Source organism: Calonectris borealis, chromosome 14, assembly GCF_964195595.1.
Source record: "Calonectris borealis chromosome 14, bCalBor7.hap1.2, whole genome shotgun sequence".
Taxonomy (NCBI): Eukaryota; Metazoa; Chordata; class Aves; order Procellariiformes; family Procellariidae; genus Calonectris; species Calonectris borealis.
Genome location: NC_134325.1, coordinates 2,791,769 through 2,813,713, shown reverse-complemented (window position 1 = coordinate 2,813,713; position 21,945 = coordinate 2,791,769). Strand labels below are relative to the sequence as shown.

At 44.1% G+C, this 21,945-nt stretch overlaps 1 protein-coding gene and 1 long non-coding RNA gene across 2 annotated transcripts in view; both read right to left on the bottom strand.

Moving 5' to 3' along the window:
- Positions 1-157: 157 nt before the first annotated feature.
- Positions 158-21,945, bottom strand: part of LOC142088446 (uncharacterized) — a 48,960-nt gene continuing 27,172 nt past the window's right edge. Inside the window, exons 22-39 of the mRNA XM_075163829.1 lie at positions 21,646-21,784; positions 21,445-21,558; positions 20,733-20,912; positions 19,210-19,449; positions 18,338-18,494; positions 17,926-18,054; positions 17,431-17,557; positions 16,686-16,729; positions 16,403-16,594; positions 7,716-15,101; positions 7,088-7,252; positions 6,716-6,879; positions 5,989-6,205; positions 4,854-4,897; positions 3,864-3,986; positions 3,659-3,757; positions 2,217-2,254; positions 158-401 (exon numbers count right to left, since the gene is read on the bottom strand). Of these exons, the coding sequence (XP_075019930.1) occupies positions 158-401; positions 2,217-2,254; positions 3,659-3,757; positions 3,864-3,986; positions 4,854-4,897; positions 5,989-6,205; positions 6,716-6,879; positions 7,088-7,252; positions 7,716-15,101; positions 16,403-16,594; positions 16,686-16,729; positions 17,431-17,557; positions 17,926-18,054; positions 18,338-18,494; positions 19,210-19,449; positions 20,733-20,912; positions 21,445-21,558; positions 21,646-21,784 (9,802 nt within the window). The remainder of the gene's footprint in view (positions 402-2,216; positions 2,255-3,658; positions 3,758-3,863; positions 3,987-4,853; positions 4,898-5,988; positions 6,206-6,715; positions 6,880-7,087; positions 7,253-7,715; positions 15,102-16,402; positions 16,595-16,685; positions 16,730-17,430; positions 17,558-17,925; positions 18,055-18,337; positions 18,495-19,209; positions 19,450-20,732; positions 20,913-21,444; positions 21,559-21,645; positions 21,785-21,945) is intronic.
- Positions 2,305-3,153, bottom strand: LOC142088061 (uncharacterized). Its single transcript, XR_012675708.1, has 3 exons — positions 3,124-3,153; positions 2,740-2,785; positions 2,305-2,328 (listed from the first exon to the last, which is right to left on the bottom strand). It is a non-coding gene; the product is annotated as an uncharacterized LOC142088061 (long non-coding RNA).

Genomic DNA, 21,945 nt, shown 5'->3' with positions numbered 1-21,945 from the left:
CCTTTTTTTTTCTTTTTTTTTTTTTTTTTTACAAGTAAGAAATGAGAAAAGGTGATAACAGAAACTGAAGTAAGATCTGTTAAAGAAGGAGCACAAGTTATTCTGGGGAATATGTGATTTCAGCTTCCCTAGGGTCTCTGCTTTCTTTTTGCAATGATCATCTCTCTCTTCTGCTGATTTTCCGTTGGGAACCATATGCTGCAGAGTTTTTCGATTGGGAACTATATTCTGCAGAGGTTTCTGAAGTGCATGCATTCATACACTGGCATTGTTCCACATAGACATAGTTATAATTTATGCTTGTTCCATTTTGGCAAGTCAGGATCACCTCTCTTGTTTGGCTGCTGAACTCCTGGCAGCAACTACACTCGTGTTGCATCTGGTTTGCTTCAAGAGAATACCTGTGTTCCGCCAGGAAAAGAAAATATATCTTCTCATTAAAAACTGACACACAGAAACCACCCAGTGACTTGTATTTTGGGGTTTGTTGGGGATGGTTTTTTTCACATCTTCTCTTCCTCCCTCCCTCCCCCACACACTTATGAATGCGATTTTAATGACCTGTCTCTTCAATAACAAAACTGTTCTTGCTTCCATTGAGTCTGATTCCACTCAATGGAATCGTATAAACAAATTAACTTTGTTGCTGTTCTGCAATCATGGAATCATTCAGGTTGGAAGAGACCCTTAAGATCATCGAGTCCAACCGTGAACGTAGCACTGCCAAGTCCACCGCTAAACCATCTCCCTAAACACCACATCTACACGTCTTTTAAATACCTCCAGGGATGGGGACTCCACCACTTCCCTGGGCAGCCTGTTCCAAGGCCTGACCACTCTGTCAGTGAAGAAATTTCTCCTCATGTCCAATCTAAACCTCCCTTGGCGCAACTTGAGGCCATTTCCTCTTGTCCTATCGCTGTTACTTGGGAGAAGAGACCAACCCCCACCTCACTACAACCTCCTTTCAGGTAGTTGTAGAGCGCGATGAGGTCTCCCCTCACCTCCTCTTCTCCAGGCTAAACACCCCCAGTTCCCTCAGTCGCTCCCCATCAGACTTGTGCTCCAGACCCTTCACCAGCTTCGTTGCCCTCCTCTGGACACGCTCCAGCACCTCCATGTCCTTCTTGTAGTGAGGGGCCCAGAACTGAACACAGGATTCGAGGTGCGGCCTCACCAGTGCCCAGTACAGGGGCACGACCACCTCCCTGCTCCTGCTGGCCACACCAGTTCTGATACAGGCCAGGATGCTGTTGGCCTTCTTGGCCACCTGGGCACACTGCTGGCTCATGTTCAGCCGGCTGTCGACCAGCACCCCCAGGTCCTTTTCCTCCGGGCACTTTCCAGCCGCTCTTCCCCAAGCCTGTAGCGTTGCCTGGGGTTGTTGTGACCCAAGTGCAGGACCCCGCACTTGGCCTTGTTGAACCTCATGAATTGGCCTTGGCCCATCGATCCAGCCTGTCCAGGTCCCTCTGCAGAGCCTTCCCACCCTCCAGCAGATCAACACTCCCGCCCAGCTTGGTGTCATCTGCAAACTGACTGAGGGAGCACTCGATCCCCTCGTCCAGGTCGTTGATAAAGATATTGAACAGGACCGGCCCCAGCACTGAGCCCTGGGGAACACCGCTCGTGACCGGCCGCCAACTGGATTTAACTCCGTTGACCACAACTCTCTGGGCCCGGCCGTCCAGCCAGTTTTTTACCCAGCAAAGAGGATGCCCGTCCAAGCCATAAGCAGCCAGTTTCTCCAGGAGAATGCTGTGGGAAACGGTGTCAAAGGCTTTACTAAAGCCCAGGTAAACAACATCCAAAACCTTTCCCTCATCCACTAAGCGGGTCACCTTGTCACAGAAGGGGATCAGGTTGGTCAAGCAGGACCTGCCTTTCATAAACCCATGCTGACTGGTTGTCGTGTACGTGCTGCGGATGGCACTCAAGATGATCTGCTCCATACCTTCCCTGGCACCAAGGTCAGACTGATAGGCCTATAGTTTCCCAGATCCTCCTTCTGGCCTTTGTTGTAGATGGGCGTCACATTTGCTAACCTCCAGTCAACTGGGACCTCCCCGGTTAGCCAGGACTGCTGATAAATGATTGAAAGTGCTTGGTGAGCACCTCCACCAGCTCCCTCAGTACCCTTGGGTGATTGATTAACTTGAGAGACCACAAGTATAGATGAAGCCATAGAGATGCTAAATTAAGTTTTTGGAACTTACACTGAGGAGCCAGGACAACTTCCTTCACAATATGCCAGCTCAACAGGTTCGGGAGATTCACAGTCACCGTGGCTGATCACAGTTTTCTTGCTGTAAGGTTTGCAGCTTGTAGCTTCACAAGAAGAGGGGGAAAAAACCGTATACTTCAGATCTCTAGTTCATAACTAAGTGACTGCTAAAACAATTTCGAAGTGCATGATGTCTGGTTATTGAGACTCTGTAGTATGTGACAGTGGGGGGGATACTGTGTAATGTATCTGGAGTTTTCAGGTTATTCTTTAATCTCAGCCATACAGTGTCTTTGGAAGATAATGCAGAGGCTTGAGCGTTGGTGGCTTGTGTCGTGGTATTCAGTACCAGGAAAACAGATTTTCTTTTTCTTTTTGAATAAACAGTGAAACACAGGGTCTTGATCAACAGAATAAGTGAAAACTGGGGGAGTGAAGAATCCTTCCATCTACTCAAAGATAGAAGTTGGATACAGCAGTGTACAAGCAGAAAACATGAACACAGCATTACTTACGTTTACATATTTTGCAGCAGCCATCGGGAGTAGTCTCTGCTTCATCCTTTGCAGAAGTAAAGAAGGAGGATTTGTATTAATGCACAGATGACAATCATGAGTAAGAATATGAGTGAGCATTACTGATACTGGGCAGAAGGCTCCTCTGTGATGAGCACTGAATGAAACCATGGATGACTTACTGTCCCCACCATAGAAGTCTTGAATCCTTGTAGCCTCTTGTAAAAATACTAATCTTTTCTTATTACTAATGTTACAGCAAGATTAATTTCATTCTTGAGACATTCCTGCATTCTTAGTGAAAGTGTTCTGTTATATTCTTCCTTGCCCCGCCCTTGTTCTTTTAAACTGCATTCAGTTGATGAAGAATTGAGTAAAACTTACAGGATCGCACTCTCCTGGGTTGTACTCGGGACATATTTTTTTAGTTTGGACTGCAACAAATTGATCTTCAATTTTTTCACATTTGTAATGGCTGCAATGATCGAGTGGCAGGATCTCATCAACCTAAGATTTTATAAGAAAAGAAAACTATTATTGTTTTCATTGTGATCTGGTATAGTATGATTACTTTAAAAATGTCTGAGCTAATTAAGTTCTCACACCTCAGAGATTCTCAGATACTTCTGAACTTCCCTCAAGTGGCAAATACGAAATTTTGCAAACTGTGGCTTGCTTGAAAGTTTAAATCCTGGATCTGAACACTCAGACCACAAATTAGAAACCATTGCCCAGTTAACCACACATATCAAGAATTTGTTATTCCAAGTAAGTGTTCAATTCAGAAAACTGGTGTGTTGTTTTCAGAGTAATTTCAGTGTTAATTAGATTTTTACTAGTAAGGGACCCGAGTTGACTCTTAGCTGTTCTACCATTTATTGGCTAATACAGAGATCTGAAAATGAAGAGAGCTACTTACGCTGAGCACCAGAACAGTGTTGTTACTTAGTTTGATTTTGCAAGCTACCTCAATACACTTCCCACAGCACTCTCCATCTGCAATCATATATTGATGACCCTATTCACAAGCAGATGAAAGAGAAAGTATGTTGAGCTGGTGATGGATAATTCTAGTCTTCCTGTAATTGAGGGCCGACTGGGCAGCCTGGAGAAACTGAACTCACCAGTGGGCAAGATGTTTCACATTGAAGTGTTTCACAATGCACAATATTTGCTTTAGTCACTGGATTTTTCTCCGAAGTGCAAGTACAGTTCTTACATGAATTGATTATTGTTGACACTCCAACCTGGAAGACAGAAAAAAAAATTCAAATGGAAACAGTTTCTATATAACGTATAGGCAGAGTTGAAAGCATTGCTGAGAACCATTAAGGTCGTTGAAACACAAGTACGACTGAGTTGTTGAACTCTCTTCAAACATAATAAAGTTGTTTGGCTTTATGCCTTGCAAGGAAACACACATTAGGAGGAAACTAAATGAAGCAATATAAAAGAGAAAAGTAAATTAATAAAATGCAGGTAAGACACGTTCGTACTGCCTCGTCATTTTACCAGCTTTTCAATGCTCCATTTAAGAATTTTTTTTCCCCTTTAAGTCATGTTCAGTGGTTACAAAACAATTATAATTTACAAATGGAGATTAAATTAATTGGATACATATGCAGATACATAAGCAGAGATACAAATTTACACATGGATTTTAGTATTTCTGAAATGTATCCCCAAAAGGCTCCAGTGCTAATGTTTAAATTTTAACTAAATGACCTAAGTACCAATTTTAGCAAAAGATTTAGGGATCAATTAAAGCAAAAATCTTAGCTTTATTTTTGAAGGTTCTCTGGGCTTATTTCAAAGAATGGTTGAGTCTGGGCTATTCATCAGCTCATTTGGAAAATTCATTAATTCCAGAAGTGGGAGAGAGCTTAAAAAGAAAATACATCACTAAAAATGGTACACTCTTGTTTTACGCTACGTGTTAAGGAACTCTTCTGTGACGATTTTGGTTTTGACATTAGAAAAAAAATAACTTCCAGTTAAGGGCTAGAGGTAAAACAACATGTGCTGGGAAAAGAACTTTCTCAAAGGCTTATTTTGGTAGAAAGGGTGTACACTTCACTTCCAGCAATATACCACTATAAGTATAACATTCTCACCGGGTATACTGTACCGTTAATGAAACAGATGTCAGGTATTTGTTCTGAAAAACAAACAAACAAAAAATTCCAGAGTGAACTCAAATTGTGAGACTTCTTGAGAAGTCAAGATGTTACAAAGGTTTGTTACTAACACAGAGATTATGCAAAACTTGAATTCAATCCCCCCTATATGCTTAGACCTCATATTTAGCATAGCTGGACGGTTAAGTAAAGTTTCATCTTTGAAATTAGCTAGAAGAGTTGAAGAGGAATGGCTTCAAACTCGAGCTATACATGAAAAATCCCTTTTTTGCCCTTTCAATATCAGGTTCACTTCAAATTAAATTAGTTTTTTGCTCTTTGAACCCTAGAAGTCCAGTAACCTTCAAAGATGCCTTTGTTATTGATTCTTTATGACCTCTCAGAACATGGCTTGGACGGAAGATTGACTGTGAGTGGGAGAAAGGTATTCCTACCGTGGTCTTATAAATAATTTGACAACATGGCAGAGCCCATTGATGTCTTTCACAGAACTACTTCAAACTTGGCTGTTCCTTCGTTTTGATCTTCCTGTTTTGGGCTTAATTTATGGCTACCTTTTTCTTTTTATTCTTTTGTAAAAATATATGTGTATAAAAATAGATGTATATAAATAAATATAACTGTTGGATTTTTAAATTTTTGTGAGCATTCAACAACAGTGTAAGTATAATTATTTTTTTTCATACATCGACAATTCAGTTACTGATTACAATTCATGTGTTATTGCTTTGTGTTACTTGCTTTTGTAGTTAAGCTTTCTGCTGGCTTATTCTTATGTTTATGTATCTTAGTTTAGCTACAGTCAGGCTAATTAGAATATGCTCCAATGTTACATTAATAACATTAAATATAATACATTAATAACCTTTATGATTACAGATTGAAGGTTCAAGTGGCCTATGTCTATCCTGCTCTCCCACCCAGTTTTTAAATAAATTTCTAATGCATATTTAGCCAAAAATGGATGCGTGTTCACTGAGCCGGAATAATTTAAGGAAGGTATTGCTGGTTTTGTCATACATGAAGAACTTGCTTAGATATTAACAGAAGTGCAAATGTAATTTACCAGTGTCTGTAGCCTGGTGTGTATATATGTATTTTTAATACTTACGGCATTCAAATTCAGGACAACATAGGTCTTTTGATGGTAGTACAGGCACGCGAACAAATCCTATGTCACAAATTTCAGGCAGAGCTGTTTGGCATAGGAGCGGCTTGCATTGGACAGTACCAGTGACGGGGTCACAGACACAGTTCTGGCATTCACTTATCCAGTTCTCTCCAGGCTGAAAATATGTAAATGATTTATTCTTAAGTGCTCTCTCACCCTAGTTGTTCTGGGTCACCTTGAGATAGACTCTCAAAATTGGTAGGGAGTTCAGATTAGAATTTTCTTAGCATATGATTTCAGACCTTAAGAGCAGGCAAGCTGAGAACTATCACAGAATTTTTTTCTGTGTAGAAGGAATGAGATTTTAACACTTTCATAGCTGATCTACTTATTTCTATGACATTTAAATGTCTTTTATTAAAAAAAAAGTCTTTGCCATGGTATTAGTGAGCTTTTCAATCTCCAGATTACTTAAAAGCCTGGTAACGCCAGGTTAAGAATTGTGTGCTATCTGGTAATTTGTAACATGACCAACTTTGTTATTGAAATACATACAAGTTGATTTGAATTGATTATTAGAGGACAGAAATTGGGCTGGTTTTGCAATGATGATAGAACAGAAAATAATGAGGGGAACCACCTTTCGTGGAGGACTGACATCAGTACAGTTTCTTCCTACTGAAGTTGTGAGGGATGTTGCTGTGGTTGGTGAGATAGAAGAAAATACACGTTCTGTGGATGAGGCGGCTTGTGTTGTAATTTCTGGGGCGACTGAAGTGAAAGGAGTTGTCGAAGGACATGGCCCCTGAAATGGGTGAATTTCGCATTCCTTGCTGCAAAGTGCATAAAAATTACAGCCAGCCTTGTCTGTTCTGTTGTATACCACTTCCCCTGTAGAGAAAATTTGGAAGAGAAATTAAAAGACCAATGAAAATACTTTGGGAAAAAACCCAAGAAAATATTGTGAAAATATAAGGTGTATTCATGTGTATGAAGTTCTATGTTTAGATGATTTTAAGTGGTTATCTTTAATTGAATAGAGTATTAAGGGTTTATATTGCTTATGAAAATTTTTATAACCATAAAATAAGACACTTACCAGGAGAAAAAATATTACCAAACACTTGACAAAAACATGGAGTTGTTCTGCTTGATGTAACATATGTACTCGCTTCTGTGGTGATAGGTGTGCTCAGGGAAGAACTGAAGATTGCAGAAGTGCTTGTTGTAACATGGCTTGACTGTGATGTACCAGTTGTAGCTACTGTTGAGCACAAGACATGCTTTAGTATGCAGCACAGGATTTTGATCTCATAATTTTAACATATTGGGGAGGACTGTTCAAATTTCCGGCAAATCAAGTCAACGTTTTGGTTACATTCAATTATTTGACCTACTGCTAAGTGAAGATCGTTGAAATCTTTTACTTCTACCCTGAATATCATCTGGGATTTGGCAAATCTTATGAGATTTAGCTCTAATGTTTTCAAAAGTTTCGAAGTCACCACTGTCTCTCTTGAGGTCAGGATAAATAATATCAAGCTACGGGGTTCACTCACACACCTGTCTAAGACAGATACCAGTAGCAGAAGGACAGATAGATGAAAAAGCGGTTTATATATTGGAAGAAATAGGGATGATAGTGGAAGAAGTCACAGAAGACGATACCAATGTTGTTCTACTGAAATAGCTGTTTCTAACCTTTCCAGAGGTAGACAATGACATACCTGGGCTGCTTGTGTTAGTGAACATTGAAGGAAAAACAGTGGTGGCAGTACTTTGTCTGGTAGAAGAAAGAGATGTTGGAAGAACACCTTTACCACCTATGGTGCTTGTAAGTCCTGTCTGGGGGAGAGTGGAGGTGGCAGTGGGTGATGTTGGAGCCTGTGTTGCCACAGTGGAGGTTTCTGCTGGAGCAGACGTGGCTGTGGACATCGTGGTGCTCCCTGTGGTGGTCCAGGAGGTGCTGGTAGTCCTACTGGCTGAGGTGGGTGCTGTTGGTGTGGTAGCGATGATGGTCGTGCGTTGTGTTGGTAGGGCAGTGGTACTGGGGACAGCTGTGGTGCCAGTGGTGGTTCTTATTTTTGGTTCGGTGACAGTGGAGGCAGCAGTGGTTGATGTTGGAGCCTGTGTTGCCACAGTGGAGGCTTCTGCTGGAGCAGACGTGGCTGTAGACGTTGTGGTGCTTCCTGTGGTGATCCAGGAGGTGCTGGTAGTGCTACTGGCTGAGGTGGGCGCTGTTAGTGTGGGAGTGACGATGGTTGTGCCTTGTGTCGGAGGCAGAGAGGTCTTGGTGGTGCTGGCCCTACTGGTGGTAGTGATGATGGTCGTGCCTTGTGTTGGTGGCTTAGTGGTACTGGGGACAGCTGTGGTGCCAGTGGTGGTTCTTATTTTTGGTTCGGTGACAGTGGAGGCAGCAGTGGTTGATGTTGGAGCCTGTGTTGCCACAGTGGAGGTTTCTGCTGGAGCAGACGTGGCTGTGGATATTGTGGTGCTTCCTATGGTGGTCCAGGAGGTGCTGGTGGTGCTGCTGGCTGACGTGGGTGCTGTTGGTGTGGGAGTGACGATGGTCGTGCGTTGTGTTGGTGGGGCAGTGGTACTGGCGACAGCTGTGGTGCCAGTGGTGGTTCTTATTTTTGGTTCGGTGACAGTGGAGGTGGCAGTGGTTGATGTTGGAGCCTGTGTTGCCACAGTGGATGTTTCTGCTGGAGCAGGCGTGGCTTTGGACGTTGTGGTGCTTCCTATGGTGGTCCAGGAGGTGCTGGTGGTGCTACTGGCTGAGGCGGGCGCTGTTGGTGTGGGAGTGACGATGGTTGTGCCTTCTGTCGGAGGGGGAGAGGTCTTGGTGGTGCTGGCCCTGCTGGTGGTAGTGATGATGGTCGTGCGTTGTGTTGGCGGGGCAGTGGTACTGGGGACAGCTGTGGTGCCAGTGGTGGTTCTTATTTTTGGTTCGGTGACAGTGGAGGTGGCAGTGGTTGATGTTGGAGCCTGTGTTGCCACAGTGGAGGTTTCTGCTGGAGCAGACGTGGCTGTGGACATCGTGGTGCTCCCCGTCGTGGTCCAGGAGGTGCTGGTAGTGCTACTGGCTGAGGTGGGTGCTGTTGGTGTGGTAGCGACGATGGTCGTGCGTTGTGTTGGCGGGGCAGTGGTACTGGGGACAGCTGTGGTGCCAGTGGTGGTTCTTATTTTTGGTTCGGTGACAGTGGAGGTGGCAGTGGGTGATGTTGGAGCCTGTGTTGCCACAGTGGAGGCTTCTGCTGGAGCAGACGTGGCTGTGGACGTTGTGGTGCTTCCTGCGGTCGTCCTGGAGGTGCTGGTAGTGCTACTGGCTGAGGTGAGCGCTGTTGGTGTGGGAGTGATGATGGTCGTGCCTTGTGTTGGTGGGTTAGTAGTACTGGGGACTGCTGTGGTGCCAGTGGTGGTTCTTATTTTCGGTTCGGTGACGGTGGAGGTGGCAGTGGTTGATGTTGGAGCTTGTGTTGCCACAGTGGTGGTTTCTGCAAGAGAGGCTGTAGTGGAGGACCTTGCGGTGGTGCCTGGTGGTGCTGATGTTGTCTGGCAGTGATTACGGTCACAGCACAGCACCTTGACCTCGTAGTCGAAGCACATAGGGTACTTTCTTATCTGATCCTTATTTCTGCACACAAGCCCAGTGTCAAGGCTGCACTCAAATTTCTGTCCCAGTTTCTCCAGACTCCTCTGAGGGTAATCTTTAGCACGGCACTTGATGTCTTGTGGGTTGTCGCACAGTGCATACCCAGCGGCTCGGATTTTTGCAAATGTCTCTATGTCTCCATTTTGGCTACCAGGGCTAGGGGAATCCAAGTCAAACCACTGCGTCCAGGCACAGTGCTGCTGGCAGCTGTTTGTGGTCCTGGAGGTGCTGGCAGTGGTGGTGGCTGCTGAGGTGGGCGCTGTTGTTGTGGGAGTGATGGTGGTTGTGCCTCGTGTTGGAGGGGTAGAGGTCTCGGTGGTGCTGGCCCTGCTGGTGGTAGTGATGATGGTCGTGCGTTGTGTTGGTGGGGCAGTGGTACTGGGGACAGCTGTGGTGCCAGTGGTGGTTTTTATTTTTGGTTCGGTGACAGTGGAGGCAGCAGTGGTTGATGTTGGAGCCTGTGTTGCCACAGTGGAGGTTTCTGCTGGAGCAGACATGGCTGTGGACATCGTGGTGCTCCCTGTGGTGCTCCGGGAGGTGCTGGTAGTGCTACTGGCTGAGGTGGGCGCTGTTGGTGTGGGAGTGACGATGGTTGTGCCTTCTGTCGGAGGGGGAGAGGTCTTGGTGGTGCTGGCCCTGCTGGTGGTAGTGATGATGGTCGTGCGTTGTGTTGGCGGGGCAGTGGTACTGGGGACAGCTGTGGTGCCAGTGGTGGTTCTTATTTTTGGTTCGGTGACAGTGGAGGTGGCAGTGGTTGATGTTGGAGCCTGTGTTGCCACAGTGGAGGTTTCTGCTGGAGCAGATGTGGCTGTAGACGTTGTGGTGCTTCCTGCGGTCGTCCTAGAGGTGCTGGTGGTGCTACTGGCTGAGGTGGGCGCTGTTGGTGTGGGAGTGACGATGGTTGTGCCTCGTGTTGGAGGGGTAGAGGTCTCGGTGGTGCTGGCCCTGCTGGTGGTAGTGATGATGGTCGTGCGTTGTGTTGGCAGGGCAGTGGTACTGGGGACAGCTGTGGTGCCAGTGGTGGTTCTTATTTTCGGTTCGGTGACAGTGGAGGCAGCAGTGGTTGATGTTGGAGCCTGTGTTGCCACAGTGGAGGTTTCTGCTGCAGCAGATGTGGCTGTGGATGTTGTGGTGCTCCCCGTGGTGGTCCAGGAGGTGCTGGCAGTGCTACTGGCTGAGGCGGGCACTGTTGGTGTGGGAGTGACGATGGTTGTGCCTTCTGTCGGTGGGGGAGAGGTCTCGGTGGTGCTGGCCCTGCTGGTGGTAGTGATGATGGTCATGCGTTGTGTTGGCGGGGCAGTGGTACTGGGGACAGCTGTGGTGCCAGTGGTGGTTCTTATTTTTGGTTCGGTGACAGTGGAGGTGGCAGTGGTTGATGTTGGAGCCTGTGTTGCCACAGTGGAGGTTTCTGCTGGAGCAGATGTGGCTGTAGACGTTGTGGTGCTTCCTGCGGTCGTCCTAGAGGTGCTGGTGGTGCTACTGGCTGAGGTGGGCGCTGTTGGTGTGGGAGTGACGATGGTTGTGCCTCGTGTTGGAGGGGTAGAGGTCTCGGTGGTGCTGGCCCTGCTGGTGGTAGTGATGATGGTCGTGCGTTGTGTTGGTGGGGCAGTGGTACTGGGGACAGCTGTGGTGCCAGTGGTGGTTCTTATTTTTGGTTCGGTGACAGTGGAGGCAGCAGTGGTTGATGTTGGAGCCTGTGTTGCCACAGTGGAGGTTTCTGCTGGAGCAGACATGGCTGTGGACATCGTGGTGCTCCCTGTGGTGCTCCGGGAGGTGCTGGTAGTGCTACTGGCTGAGGTGGGCGCTGTTGGTGTGGGAGTGACGATGGTTGTGCCTTCTGTCGGAGGGGGAGAGGTCTTGGTGGTGCTGGCCCTGCTGGTGGTAGTGATGATGGTCGTGCGTTGTGTTGGCGGGGCAGTGGTACTGGGGACAGCTGTGGTGCCAGTGGTGGTTCTTATTTTTGGTTCGGTGACAGTGGAGGTGGCAGTGGGTGATGTTGGAGCCTGTGTTGCCACAGTGGAGGTTTCTGCTGGAGCAGACGTGGCTGTAGACGTTGTGATGCTCCCCGTCGTGGTCCAGGAGGTGCTGGTAGTGCTACTGGCTGAGGTGGGCGCTGTTGGTGTGGTAGTGATGATGGTCGTGCGTTGTGTTGGCGGGACAGCAGTACTGGGGACAGCTGTGGTGCCAGTGGTGGTTCTTATTTTTGGTTCGGTGACAGTGGAGGCAGCAGTGGTTGATGTTGGAGCCTGTGTTGCCACAGTGGAGGTTTCTGCTGGAGCAGACGTGGCTGTAGACGTTGTGGTGCTTCCTGCGGTCGTCCTAGAGGTGCTGGTGGTGCTACTGGCTGAGGTGGGCGCTGTTGGTGTGGGAGTGACGATGGTTGTGCCTCGTGTTGGAGGGGTAGAGGTCTCGGTGGTGCTGGCCCTGCTGGTGGTAGTGATGATGGTCGTGCGTTGTGTTGGCAGGGCAGTGGTACTGGGGACAGCTGTGGTGCCAGTGGTGGTTCTTATTTTCGGTTCGGTGACAGTGGAGGCAGCAGTGGGTGATGTTGGAGCCTGTGTTGCCACAGTGGATGTTTCTGCTGGAGCAGACGTGGCTGTAGATGTTGTGGTGCTCCCTGTGGTGCTCCGGGAGGTGCTGGTAGTGCTACTGGCTGAGGCGGGCACTGTTGGTGTGGGAGTGACGATGGTTGTTCCTTCTGTCGGAGGGGGAGAAGTCTCGGTGGTGCTGGCCCTGCTGGTGGTAGTGATGATGGTCGTGCGTTGTGTTGGCGGGGCAGTGGTACTGGGGACAGCTGTGGTGCCAGTGGTGGTTCTTATTTTTGGTTCGGTGACAGTGGAGGCAGCAGTGGTTGATGTTGGAGCCTGTGTTGCCACAGTGGAGGCTTCTGCTGGAGCAGACGTGGCTGTGGACGTTGTGGTGCTTCCTGCGGTCGTCCTGGAGGTGCTGGTAGTGCTACTGGCTGAGGTGGGCACTGTTGGTGTGGGAGTGATGATGGTTGTGCCTCGTGTTGGTGGGTTAGTAGTACTGGGGACTGCTGTGGTGCCAGTGGTGGTTCTTATTTTCGGTTCGGTGACGGTGGAGGTGGCAGTGGTTGATGTTGGAGCCTGTGTTGCCACAGTGGTGGTTTCTGCAAGAGAGGCTGTAGTGGAGGACCTTGCGGTGGTGCCTGGTGGTGCTGATGTTGTCTGGCAGTGATTACGGTCACAGCACAGCACCTTGACCTCGTAGTCGAAGCACATAGGGTACTTTCTTATCTGATCCTTATTTCTGCACACAAGCCCAGTGTCAAGGCTGCACTCAAATTTCTGTCCCAGTTTCTCCAGACTCCTCTGAGGGTAATCTTTAGCACGGCACTTGATGTCTTGTGGGTTGTCGCACAGTGCATACCCAGCGGCTCGGATTTTTGCAAATGTCTCTATGTCTCCATTTTGGCTACCAGGGCTAGGGGAATCCAAGTCAAACCACTGCGTCCAGGCACAGTGCTGCTGGCAGCTGTTTGTGGTCCTGGAGGTGCTGGCAGTGGTGGTGGCTGCTGAGGTGGGCGCTGTTGTTGTGGGAGTGATGGTGGTTGTGCCTCGTGTTGGAGCGGGAGAGGTCTCGGTGGTGCTGGCCCTGCTGGTGGTAGTGATGATGGTCGTGCGTTGTGTTGGCGGGGCAGTGGTACTGGGGACAGCTGTGGTGCCAGTGGTGGTTTTTATTTTTGGTTCGGTGACAGTGGAGGCAGCAGTGGTTGATGTTGGAGCCTGTGTTGCCACAGTGGAGGTTTCTGCTGGAGCAGATGTGGCTGTAGACGTTGTGGTGCTTCCTGCGATCGTCCTAGAGGTGCTGGTAGTGCTACTGGCTGAGGTGGGCACTGTTGTTGTGGGAGTGATGGTGGTTGTGCCTCGTGTTGGAGCGGGAGAGGTCTCGGTGGTGCTGGCCCTGCTGGTGGTAGTGATGATGGTCGTGCGTTGTGTTGGCAGGGCAGTGGTACTGGGGACAGCTGTGGTGCCAGTGGTGGTTCTTATTTTTGGTTCGGTGACAGTGGAGGCAGCAGTGGTTGATGTTGGAGCCTGTGTTGCCACAGTGGAGGTTTCTGCTGGAGCAGACATGGCTGTGGACATCGTGATGCTCCCCGTGGTGGTCCAGGAGGTGCTGGTGGTGCTGCTGGCTGAGGTGGGCGCTGTTGGTGTGGGAGTGACGATGGTCGTGCGTTGTGTTGGCGGGGCAGTGGTACTAGGGACAGCTGTGATGCCAGTGGTGGTTCTTATTTTCGGTTCGGTGACAGTGGAGGTGGCAGTGGGTGATGTTGGAGCCTGTGTTGCCACAGTGGTGGTTTCGGCTGGAGCAGACGTGGCTGTGGATGTTGTGGTGCTTCCTGCGGTCGTCCTAGAGGTGCTGGTGGTGCTACTGGCTGAGGTGGGCGCTGTTGGTGTGGGAGTGACGATGGTTGTGCCTTGTGTCGGAGGCGGAGAGGTCTTGGTGGTGCTGGCCCTGCTGGTGGTAGTGATGATGGTCGTGCCTTGTGTTGGTGGCTTAGTGGTACTGGGGACAGCTGTGGTGCCAGTGGTGGTTCTTATTTTTGGTTCGGTGACAGTGGAGGCAGCAGTGGTTGATGTTGGAGCCTGTGTTGCCACAGTGGAGGTTTCTGCTGGAGCAGACGTGGCTGTGGATATTGTGGTGCTTCCTATGGTGGTCCAGGAGGTGCTGGTGGTGCTGCTGGCTGACGTGGGTGCTGTTGGTGTGGGAGTGACGATGGTCGTGCGTTGTGTTGGCGGGGCAGTGGTACTGGGGACAGCTGTGGGGCCAGCGGTGGTTGTCATTGCTGGCTGGGGGCGGGTTGAGGCAGTAGTGGTTGATGTTGGAGCCTGTGTTGCCGCAGTGGTGATTTCTGCTGGAGCTGACGTGGTCTGGTAACCTGTTGTTGAGACTTCTGATGTCTTTGCTGTAACTGAAGTTTCAGTCAGAGGAGTCGTGCTTTCTCTGTGTCTTGTTGACATTGTAGGAACTTCGGTGTTTAGCGCTTCAGTTTGTTTTTTCGTTGTTGTTTTTGTCTTTGTCTGTACTGTAAATTGTGTTGATTTTATAGCAGTAGTTGTTGTGAATTCTTCTGTGGTTGTTGGTGTTGTAGTTTGTATTTCTCTACATGGTACATAGCTGCAGCATGATATTCTGATTTCATAATTATAGCAGTACTTAGATTGTTGGTCTTTGTTATTGCATATTAATCCTTTGCTTTGACTACATTGTACCGTTTGGTTAAGTCTGGTTATTTCTGTATCTGGGTATTCTTTGGCTCTGCATTGAATACCGTTTGGGTTTTTACATACGCTGTATCCTTTAACTGTGAGATTTTCAAATGTTTCATAATCTCCACTGTCCTCTTTGTTTTCAGGCTGTGTGCCATCATACCATTCTGACCATGCACATACATTCTTCACACATACAGTTGTCACTGGTGTTGCGGTTGTCATTTCTGTAATTAAAAGGAGGAAATATAAGTTTTGTCTGTTCTTATTAAAGAAAGTGCCAGGAAAAAATTATTAATCTTCCACATATTCTAATGTTGTATGTAATATTATATATGTTAATATAGTATTTTAATTTTAATGAACTTGCTTTGACAGTCTTGAATTTCATTTCTAAGGTAGGTTTTGAGCTCATGACTGTATTATTTTTCTAGTGGTACTTTATGTGACATTTATTAAAAAACTGCAGTCAAGTATAGCTAATATGATATCCTTTGTGTGCAATGTAAATACATAGGATAATGTGATCTCATGATTGCTATGGTATAAGTAAGAGGAGGTTTTATTCTCCTTGGTATTATCTCTGTACTTATTTACACTTAACTGCATAACCACACAGGCTTGAAAATATTTTTACAGGTTAATGACTTTTCTACTTGTTTTAATGTTATAACATGTAATATACTTATAAATATAAAATATATATTCAACACATTATTTTATATATAATACATTATAATATAGAATACAGATATACAATATATATGAAATATATAATCTAATAAGTATTTTCTACCTATTTTAATAAGATTTCTTTTTATATTCTTAGCATTTTGAAGATAACCATTTGGAATATATACCACTTATATACCACCATCCATATGAATGTTTCTTAATAGAAGATTTAAAGTTGAATATTTAGTTCTTGCTGTAGTATTATATAATTTTGTGGAAACATTTCTCACAATTTCTCAGAATTACATGGTCACTATAATGAGTTAACTGTAGGAATAATGTAGAGATGTACTGCAGGAGTAGAAGGAAACTATTGATTTGATTATTAAATACAATTAGGGAAGTTTCCAAAGAATGGTTTTAAATAATTTGAGCATTCCCTCAAACTAGATTTCTTATCTCCGATTTGCACTAATGAGGTCAGTAATTTAAAAAATGGCTGTAATTGTCTTTTGTGTTTTCAGAAGTTGGTCTACAACTGCTGTTTTTTGTTTGCAAGGAGATAAAGAGATTCTTCAGGGTGCAATGATTGATAAGGTCTATTATTTTTTCCCCTGGAAAAACCATGGTGAAACAGGGAGACTGAGTTTGTAAGAAATGCTGTACTCATTTCTACATCCTTGATTATGGTCTCTAGCCACGGAAGCTGCCAGATGACTAGGTGGCTCCAGCAGAAGTCAACAGTTTCAAGTAAAATTATATGCCATTAACTGATGAAAAGGCTCTCCCTTTCAGGCAATTTCCAGTCCCTTCCAGAGATTTTTCAGTTATTTTAAAGAGTATTCATGCGTACCTGAAGCAGTAGTTGTGGGCTGACTTGTAGAAAATGTAAATGGGGTTGTTGTAAAGCCACATCTAAAGATATTTCTGTTTATTGTTCCATTGATGTCACATGTTGCACTGAAACACCATCCAGTTCCATCTGTGGTGTTGTAGATGAGTTCACCATATTTATATTTGTTCTCTTCGTAAATGCAGTGGCATGCTGTAATTCAGAAAAAGTTTGTTGTCAGGCATCTATGAAAAGGTAATACCCAGTATTTCATTTTCTTAATAATTCTTGTTAGCTGTCTTACCTTTATCATCAAACTTGCACTGTAAACCTTCTGATGTGCATTCACTGAAACAAAAAACATAAAAAACCACATATTTTTTGATTATGAGGTAATTTTATTAGTCATCTTTCTACCAGATACTAGCATCAAAAGACAGGACATTTTATTTTTGTTTATTCCTTGAGTGTCCAATTCACGTTGGCTCCTTTTTGCCATTGTTTTCCAAAATCTTTCTTTATATTAAACCCAAACTTATAAATAGAAGTGAAGCTAAATATTGTTAAAAGCTACATGTAGAAGTCTTAAGGAAGACTTTCCTTCTTTCCTCCTTATCACTTTCCTTGCACTTGCAATGTTTTTGTACTAAAAAGCAGGCTAAAAAGAGTCTAAATACTACAAGCAGTATAAGAATGTAATAAAATCCTTGGAAGTAGACCTCTATTAGATATCTATACTCCTGGAACAATGTTTTTCCTGCTATAGGAATGGGAAATAGAGAAAGCCTGGTCATAAAGGACTTAATGTTCTTGTTGTATCTTTATACTGAGGATTTACAACATAATCAGGAACAAATTCAACAGACTATAAAATCACATAAGAACTTCTTGCTACTAATGCAGTAAGAAAACTGGCATTTGGTAGTAAGGCATCATTTTTACACAGGTAGCATAAACTAGTCTTGTCGTGTAACAGGAACATGCAATTTCCCACTGCTGTTTTGATTGTTTTTCCTTGTACACGATTAGGCTGGTACGTTAAGTCTTACCATAAATGACATTCATCCCGTCTATATATCTTTCCATCTTCATTATCATAACAGTCACAGAGACTGACGCACTTCATCTGATCCTCATGAAAATATGGCTTATCTGGTGGGCAGTTAGGGTAGCAGCCTGAAGGAAGGAAAAGGGCATAGAGAAGGTAGAAAAGGAGGGAATGAGATACAGCAAAAGTTTTATTTGTGCAGAATGTGTTTGCAGGTCTTGTTTTTAACAGTCGTAGTTTTTACTACTTAATGTTTTCCAGTAATTTTAGGAAGTAATGCAGAGTACTAGCATGAGCAGAGCCCACCCACAAGGACTTAGTCCTAGAGATGTTTTTAACTCCAATTTCCATACTCTGCCTCCATTCACGTGGATGTAATGATGTTGAAGAGAATTGAATGGTGCAAATGCAGCTGATGGGGGAAATACACTCCATTAAAGACCATTAAAAATACAATAAAATGTACCCACTTAAAGGTACTTGCAACTCTTTTTACCTTCTAAACCTGGCAGGTTATGGAGGCATTTTCCACTTGGGTTTCTACAGGTCTTCATACAGGAGGCTCCACAAGGCTTATAGTGCCATTCACATTCCCCTTGTTGATTGTAGTAATCACAGAATAGTGCTAAGGAGAAACAGAAATTTGGACATGTTCAGAAAAAAAAAAGAGCTTTTTTTGACTCGTGTCTGTTCATCATATCCCTGCAATGCTGCTTGAACAGTCTTGAAAACTGTGAATGAATATGTGAAAAATGTGTGACCATCAGAACAGCTTGGTGTGAAACGTCTACACAGTGAGATTATAATGCACGTATGTAAGATACCCAGAGTGTGTGTTCAAGGACATCGGCAAGGCACTGTACATTTAACTACACTCTCAGAAGAAGTGTTTATGACATAAAACTCACGACAGATTGATGGGGTTCTCCAGGCTATGCAGACACCAACTTCACTACATGCTTGAGCGTAGGCAGCTACTGCTGTACAAAAGCAATCACAGTCTCCTCCAGTGTCACATGCACAAGCATCTGTCACACATGCCTGGTAATATTTTGCTGGTTCAACCTGTTATTAAAAAGAAATTTTATGCTATACATCCTGCCTTCTAAATTCTTTCTTAGCTTTGCTAGGGTAATTTTCTTAAAACTGTAATATCTCAGAAGAAAGGCCTACATCAGTAATTTCTTTTTCTTTTGTTTATAGACACTGTTAAACACCAGACGTGATGCCAGATGATACATCCAAATCACATATTGACAGATTTTTAGACACCCAGATTTGTGTGCTACTGGCAGATTAGATTCGTGTTCCCAAGCAATATTAGGCAACTGCACTTGAAAATGAAAGTCTCTGCCAGTGGAAAGAACCAAGGTAATAGGAAGAGCACAGAGTTACCCTGCATTGTTTGGTATGTACTTTGCGTCAGATAAAGGCTATGCTGATACTTCATTATTATGTTATTATTTCACTGAACTTGTGTTCTGTACATGGTATATGAGAATTTTTATTCAAGTCACACTACAAAAAAATACATAGTAATTATGAAATTATTATTCTTTCATAATAGGTCAATATTTCCTATGAACTTAATATCCTTTTATTTCTTACGGGTAGGAACTATAAATCTGTCCCATTGAGTGGGATTCAGATTGAAGTTTTCCTGACACATTTCAAAGTGAAACATGCTAATGAATTAGGCATGCATGTTAAAATGTATGCGGATAGCAGCTTCAATAATACACAGACCTAGTCTTCACACAGTAAACTGCCCTGGTAATACCTGAGAGTGACAGGCAGCAAAGACGTTGCTGTTGATGATGCTACACTGCTTCTCTGACCAGGATTTTCGATAAGGGTTGGTAGAACATGGGTCCTTTATGCTGTAAGCATCAGGACATGTAGAGGATACTTTCCAGCTATTTCCAAACTCTAGGACATTCTCTACCACAGACTGACTCCTTGTAGTAAAGTCATTGATGCCGTTGCCATCATAATTTCCACAGAGGCCACAGATCTGGCCCTGCAAAGGGAAGTAAATAAAATAATAATGGATGTGAGAAAACTTGAAACAACATCTGAGACTGAAAGAATACTTGAAATTCAGCTCTTAGAATGGTGCCATTCCATTCTAACATTCCTGAACATCTTCATCCTTTGTTTCCTCAGAGCAACAGAACATGACCACTAAGGCTAGAAGGATACTGCTATTGACTTTTCTTCTTTTAAATCTGAACAATAAAACCATCTTTGTCATTGTAACCTTCTGTCTTTGAGGTATGTCTTTAACAAGGAAACGAGGACTCACAGTTAGCCGACTAATCTTTTCATTTAAGCCTTGTTTTATACACTAGATGTACATATAAAAAACAGCCTTACAAAGCTGTCATAAATACTACCAGTCCAGCCATGTAGTCTACTCATTGAGTCTTTACTGCTATGACTGCTCACAGGTATAAAAAGAAATGACATTTTCCTTGCACATCCAGAAATATCCCTCATTCTAATTTTATGGATCTGTAAAACTGTGATAGGCTACAATAGATGCTATGCTTTCTCTATGAATCTAAGGTGCATACTTTCCATATTACTACTATTTTTATAAAGTGCCAGTGGGTGAGGCAGCAAAAGAACCTATGATACTGAAATAAATTTGTATATCTAGTTCTAAATTACACTTAATTTATATACCTAACTGAAATGTCACTGTGGTATAAAATAAGATGGCAAATTCCTCATTTACTACAAGTTTTAGTACTTATATATCATAAGAGGAGAAGGAGTATGACAACAGGAATACATTTGCCTTATCACCTGTGTAGATATATGCTTGAAAAATACATGGTAGCATTTTACGAGAATCTTTCACTCATAATATTTCACTTCCTTGTTCTTGAAGTATGATATTTTGATTTGTGTGTCAATGAGAACCGGACACAATGGATTACTTTCAAGATCAAGATTACTCAACTGATTTCTACACATGTAGCTATGTAATTATAATAAGGTCTGATAACCTCTACCAAGGTTCAGTGGGCAATTTTAACAAAGTCAAGTCCAAAAAGGCGGTTTGCCAACTCAAGTTCTGTCAGTACAAATAGGTACTGAAAGCTGCCTTCAGAGCTCGGAACAGCAGCAGGATGATGACATGGCTTCCTGAGGCACCAGAGGAATGAAAAACAACATGGGATGTCCTGCAGCAATGCTAGAGACATCACCTGTTTAGGATCTTGGCAGGGTCTCAACAAAATTCACACCCAATCCAAATCTGGACTGTAAATTGCCATTTAACTGCTAGTTCCACACCTTAAAATCAGGGCTGAGCTTGATGAAGATGCTGGTTTTCTTGTCCCACATGAGGATCAGTCCGCTTGTGGTCTCGATTACCAAGTACATACCCATATAGCGGACTCTGTATGGCACCTCATCATTTTGTCCTCTCTTTACAATACTGACATGCTCCTCACCAAGTATCAGTTCATAGCCCTGAAACAGGAGGAAAAGGTGATTAGAAATGAACTCAATAGCTGTAGCTGTGGTCTTAAACATGTTTTTCTGCTTTTAAGAGTATTACAAATAGTTTATAAAATGAAAATAAATAATCCAAATGCAATAAATCAGAACTATGTAGTTCAAATCTCAGATTCCTGGAACTGTGGTGAAAAAGGTATTTTAAATGGCGTAGGTCAAAAAGAGTGTTTTGGTAGTCATGAAGGAACTACATTGCACAGAATAAAATAATCTTTTGACATGATAGACTAAATTTCAGCTAAAAACTATTTTCCTGTAGATCAGTAGTTTGCTCAAGAGTGGTATAAGATAGGGTGGGAAATGGGAAAGATAGAAGGCTGGGAAGCTCTACCAAATATTTCACCTGAATTTGATTTAAGCTTAATTTACAAGTTGATTTGCTTTTTAAAATATTTTTCCAACTTCCTTGAAGCAATGGATATCTAGGCTTCTCCTAAGCCCTAAACAGATACAGAACAAAACTGGTCTATATGCAAAACCTCCTTACCTCTAAGAAAACTTTGATAGATTTTGAGCAAGTTGTCCCAGTGTTGCCACAGGGAATATTTTCAGTGATAACCCTGAAGGTCCCGTTGGCTGTGCCACTCTTCCCACAGTGGTCCTGGGTAGAGAATAACATTTAAAAATATATTATTTTTGTAGACACGATCAAGGTTACATCTCATTTACTGTTGTTAATTATCAGTACCTGAACCAGTGTGTATTCACAGTTTCCATTGAAGCTGAACCTTTTGTCATCAAAGGTATTATAATGACCATCTCCATAAACAGCACAAGTGCCCTGACATTGATCTTCGGTACATTCCCACTTCCTATTCTTGCATACACTAGGAATGAGAATAAAATATTTTAATAATAAAACAACTCACTGTTTTGTGTAGACGTATCCCAAAATTCAGTATTTGTTTGGCAACTCATCCCTGGTAAATGTTATATTGATTCTGGAGTTAAAATAGTCTTTTACATTTTTCATGTAAAGAATTAAAGC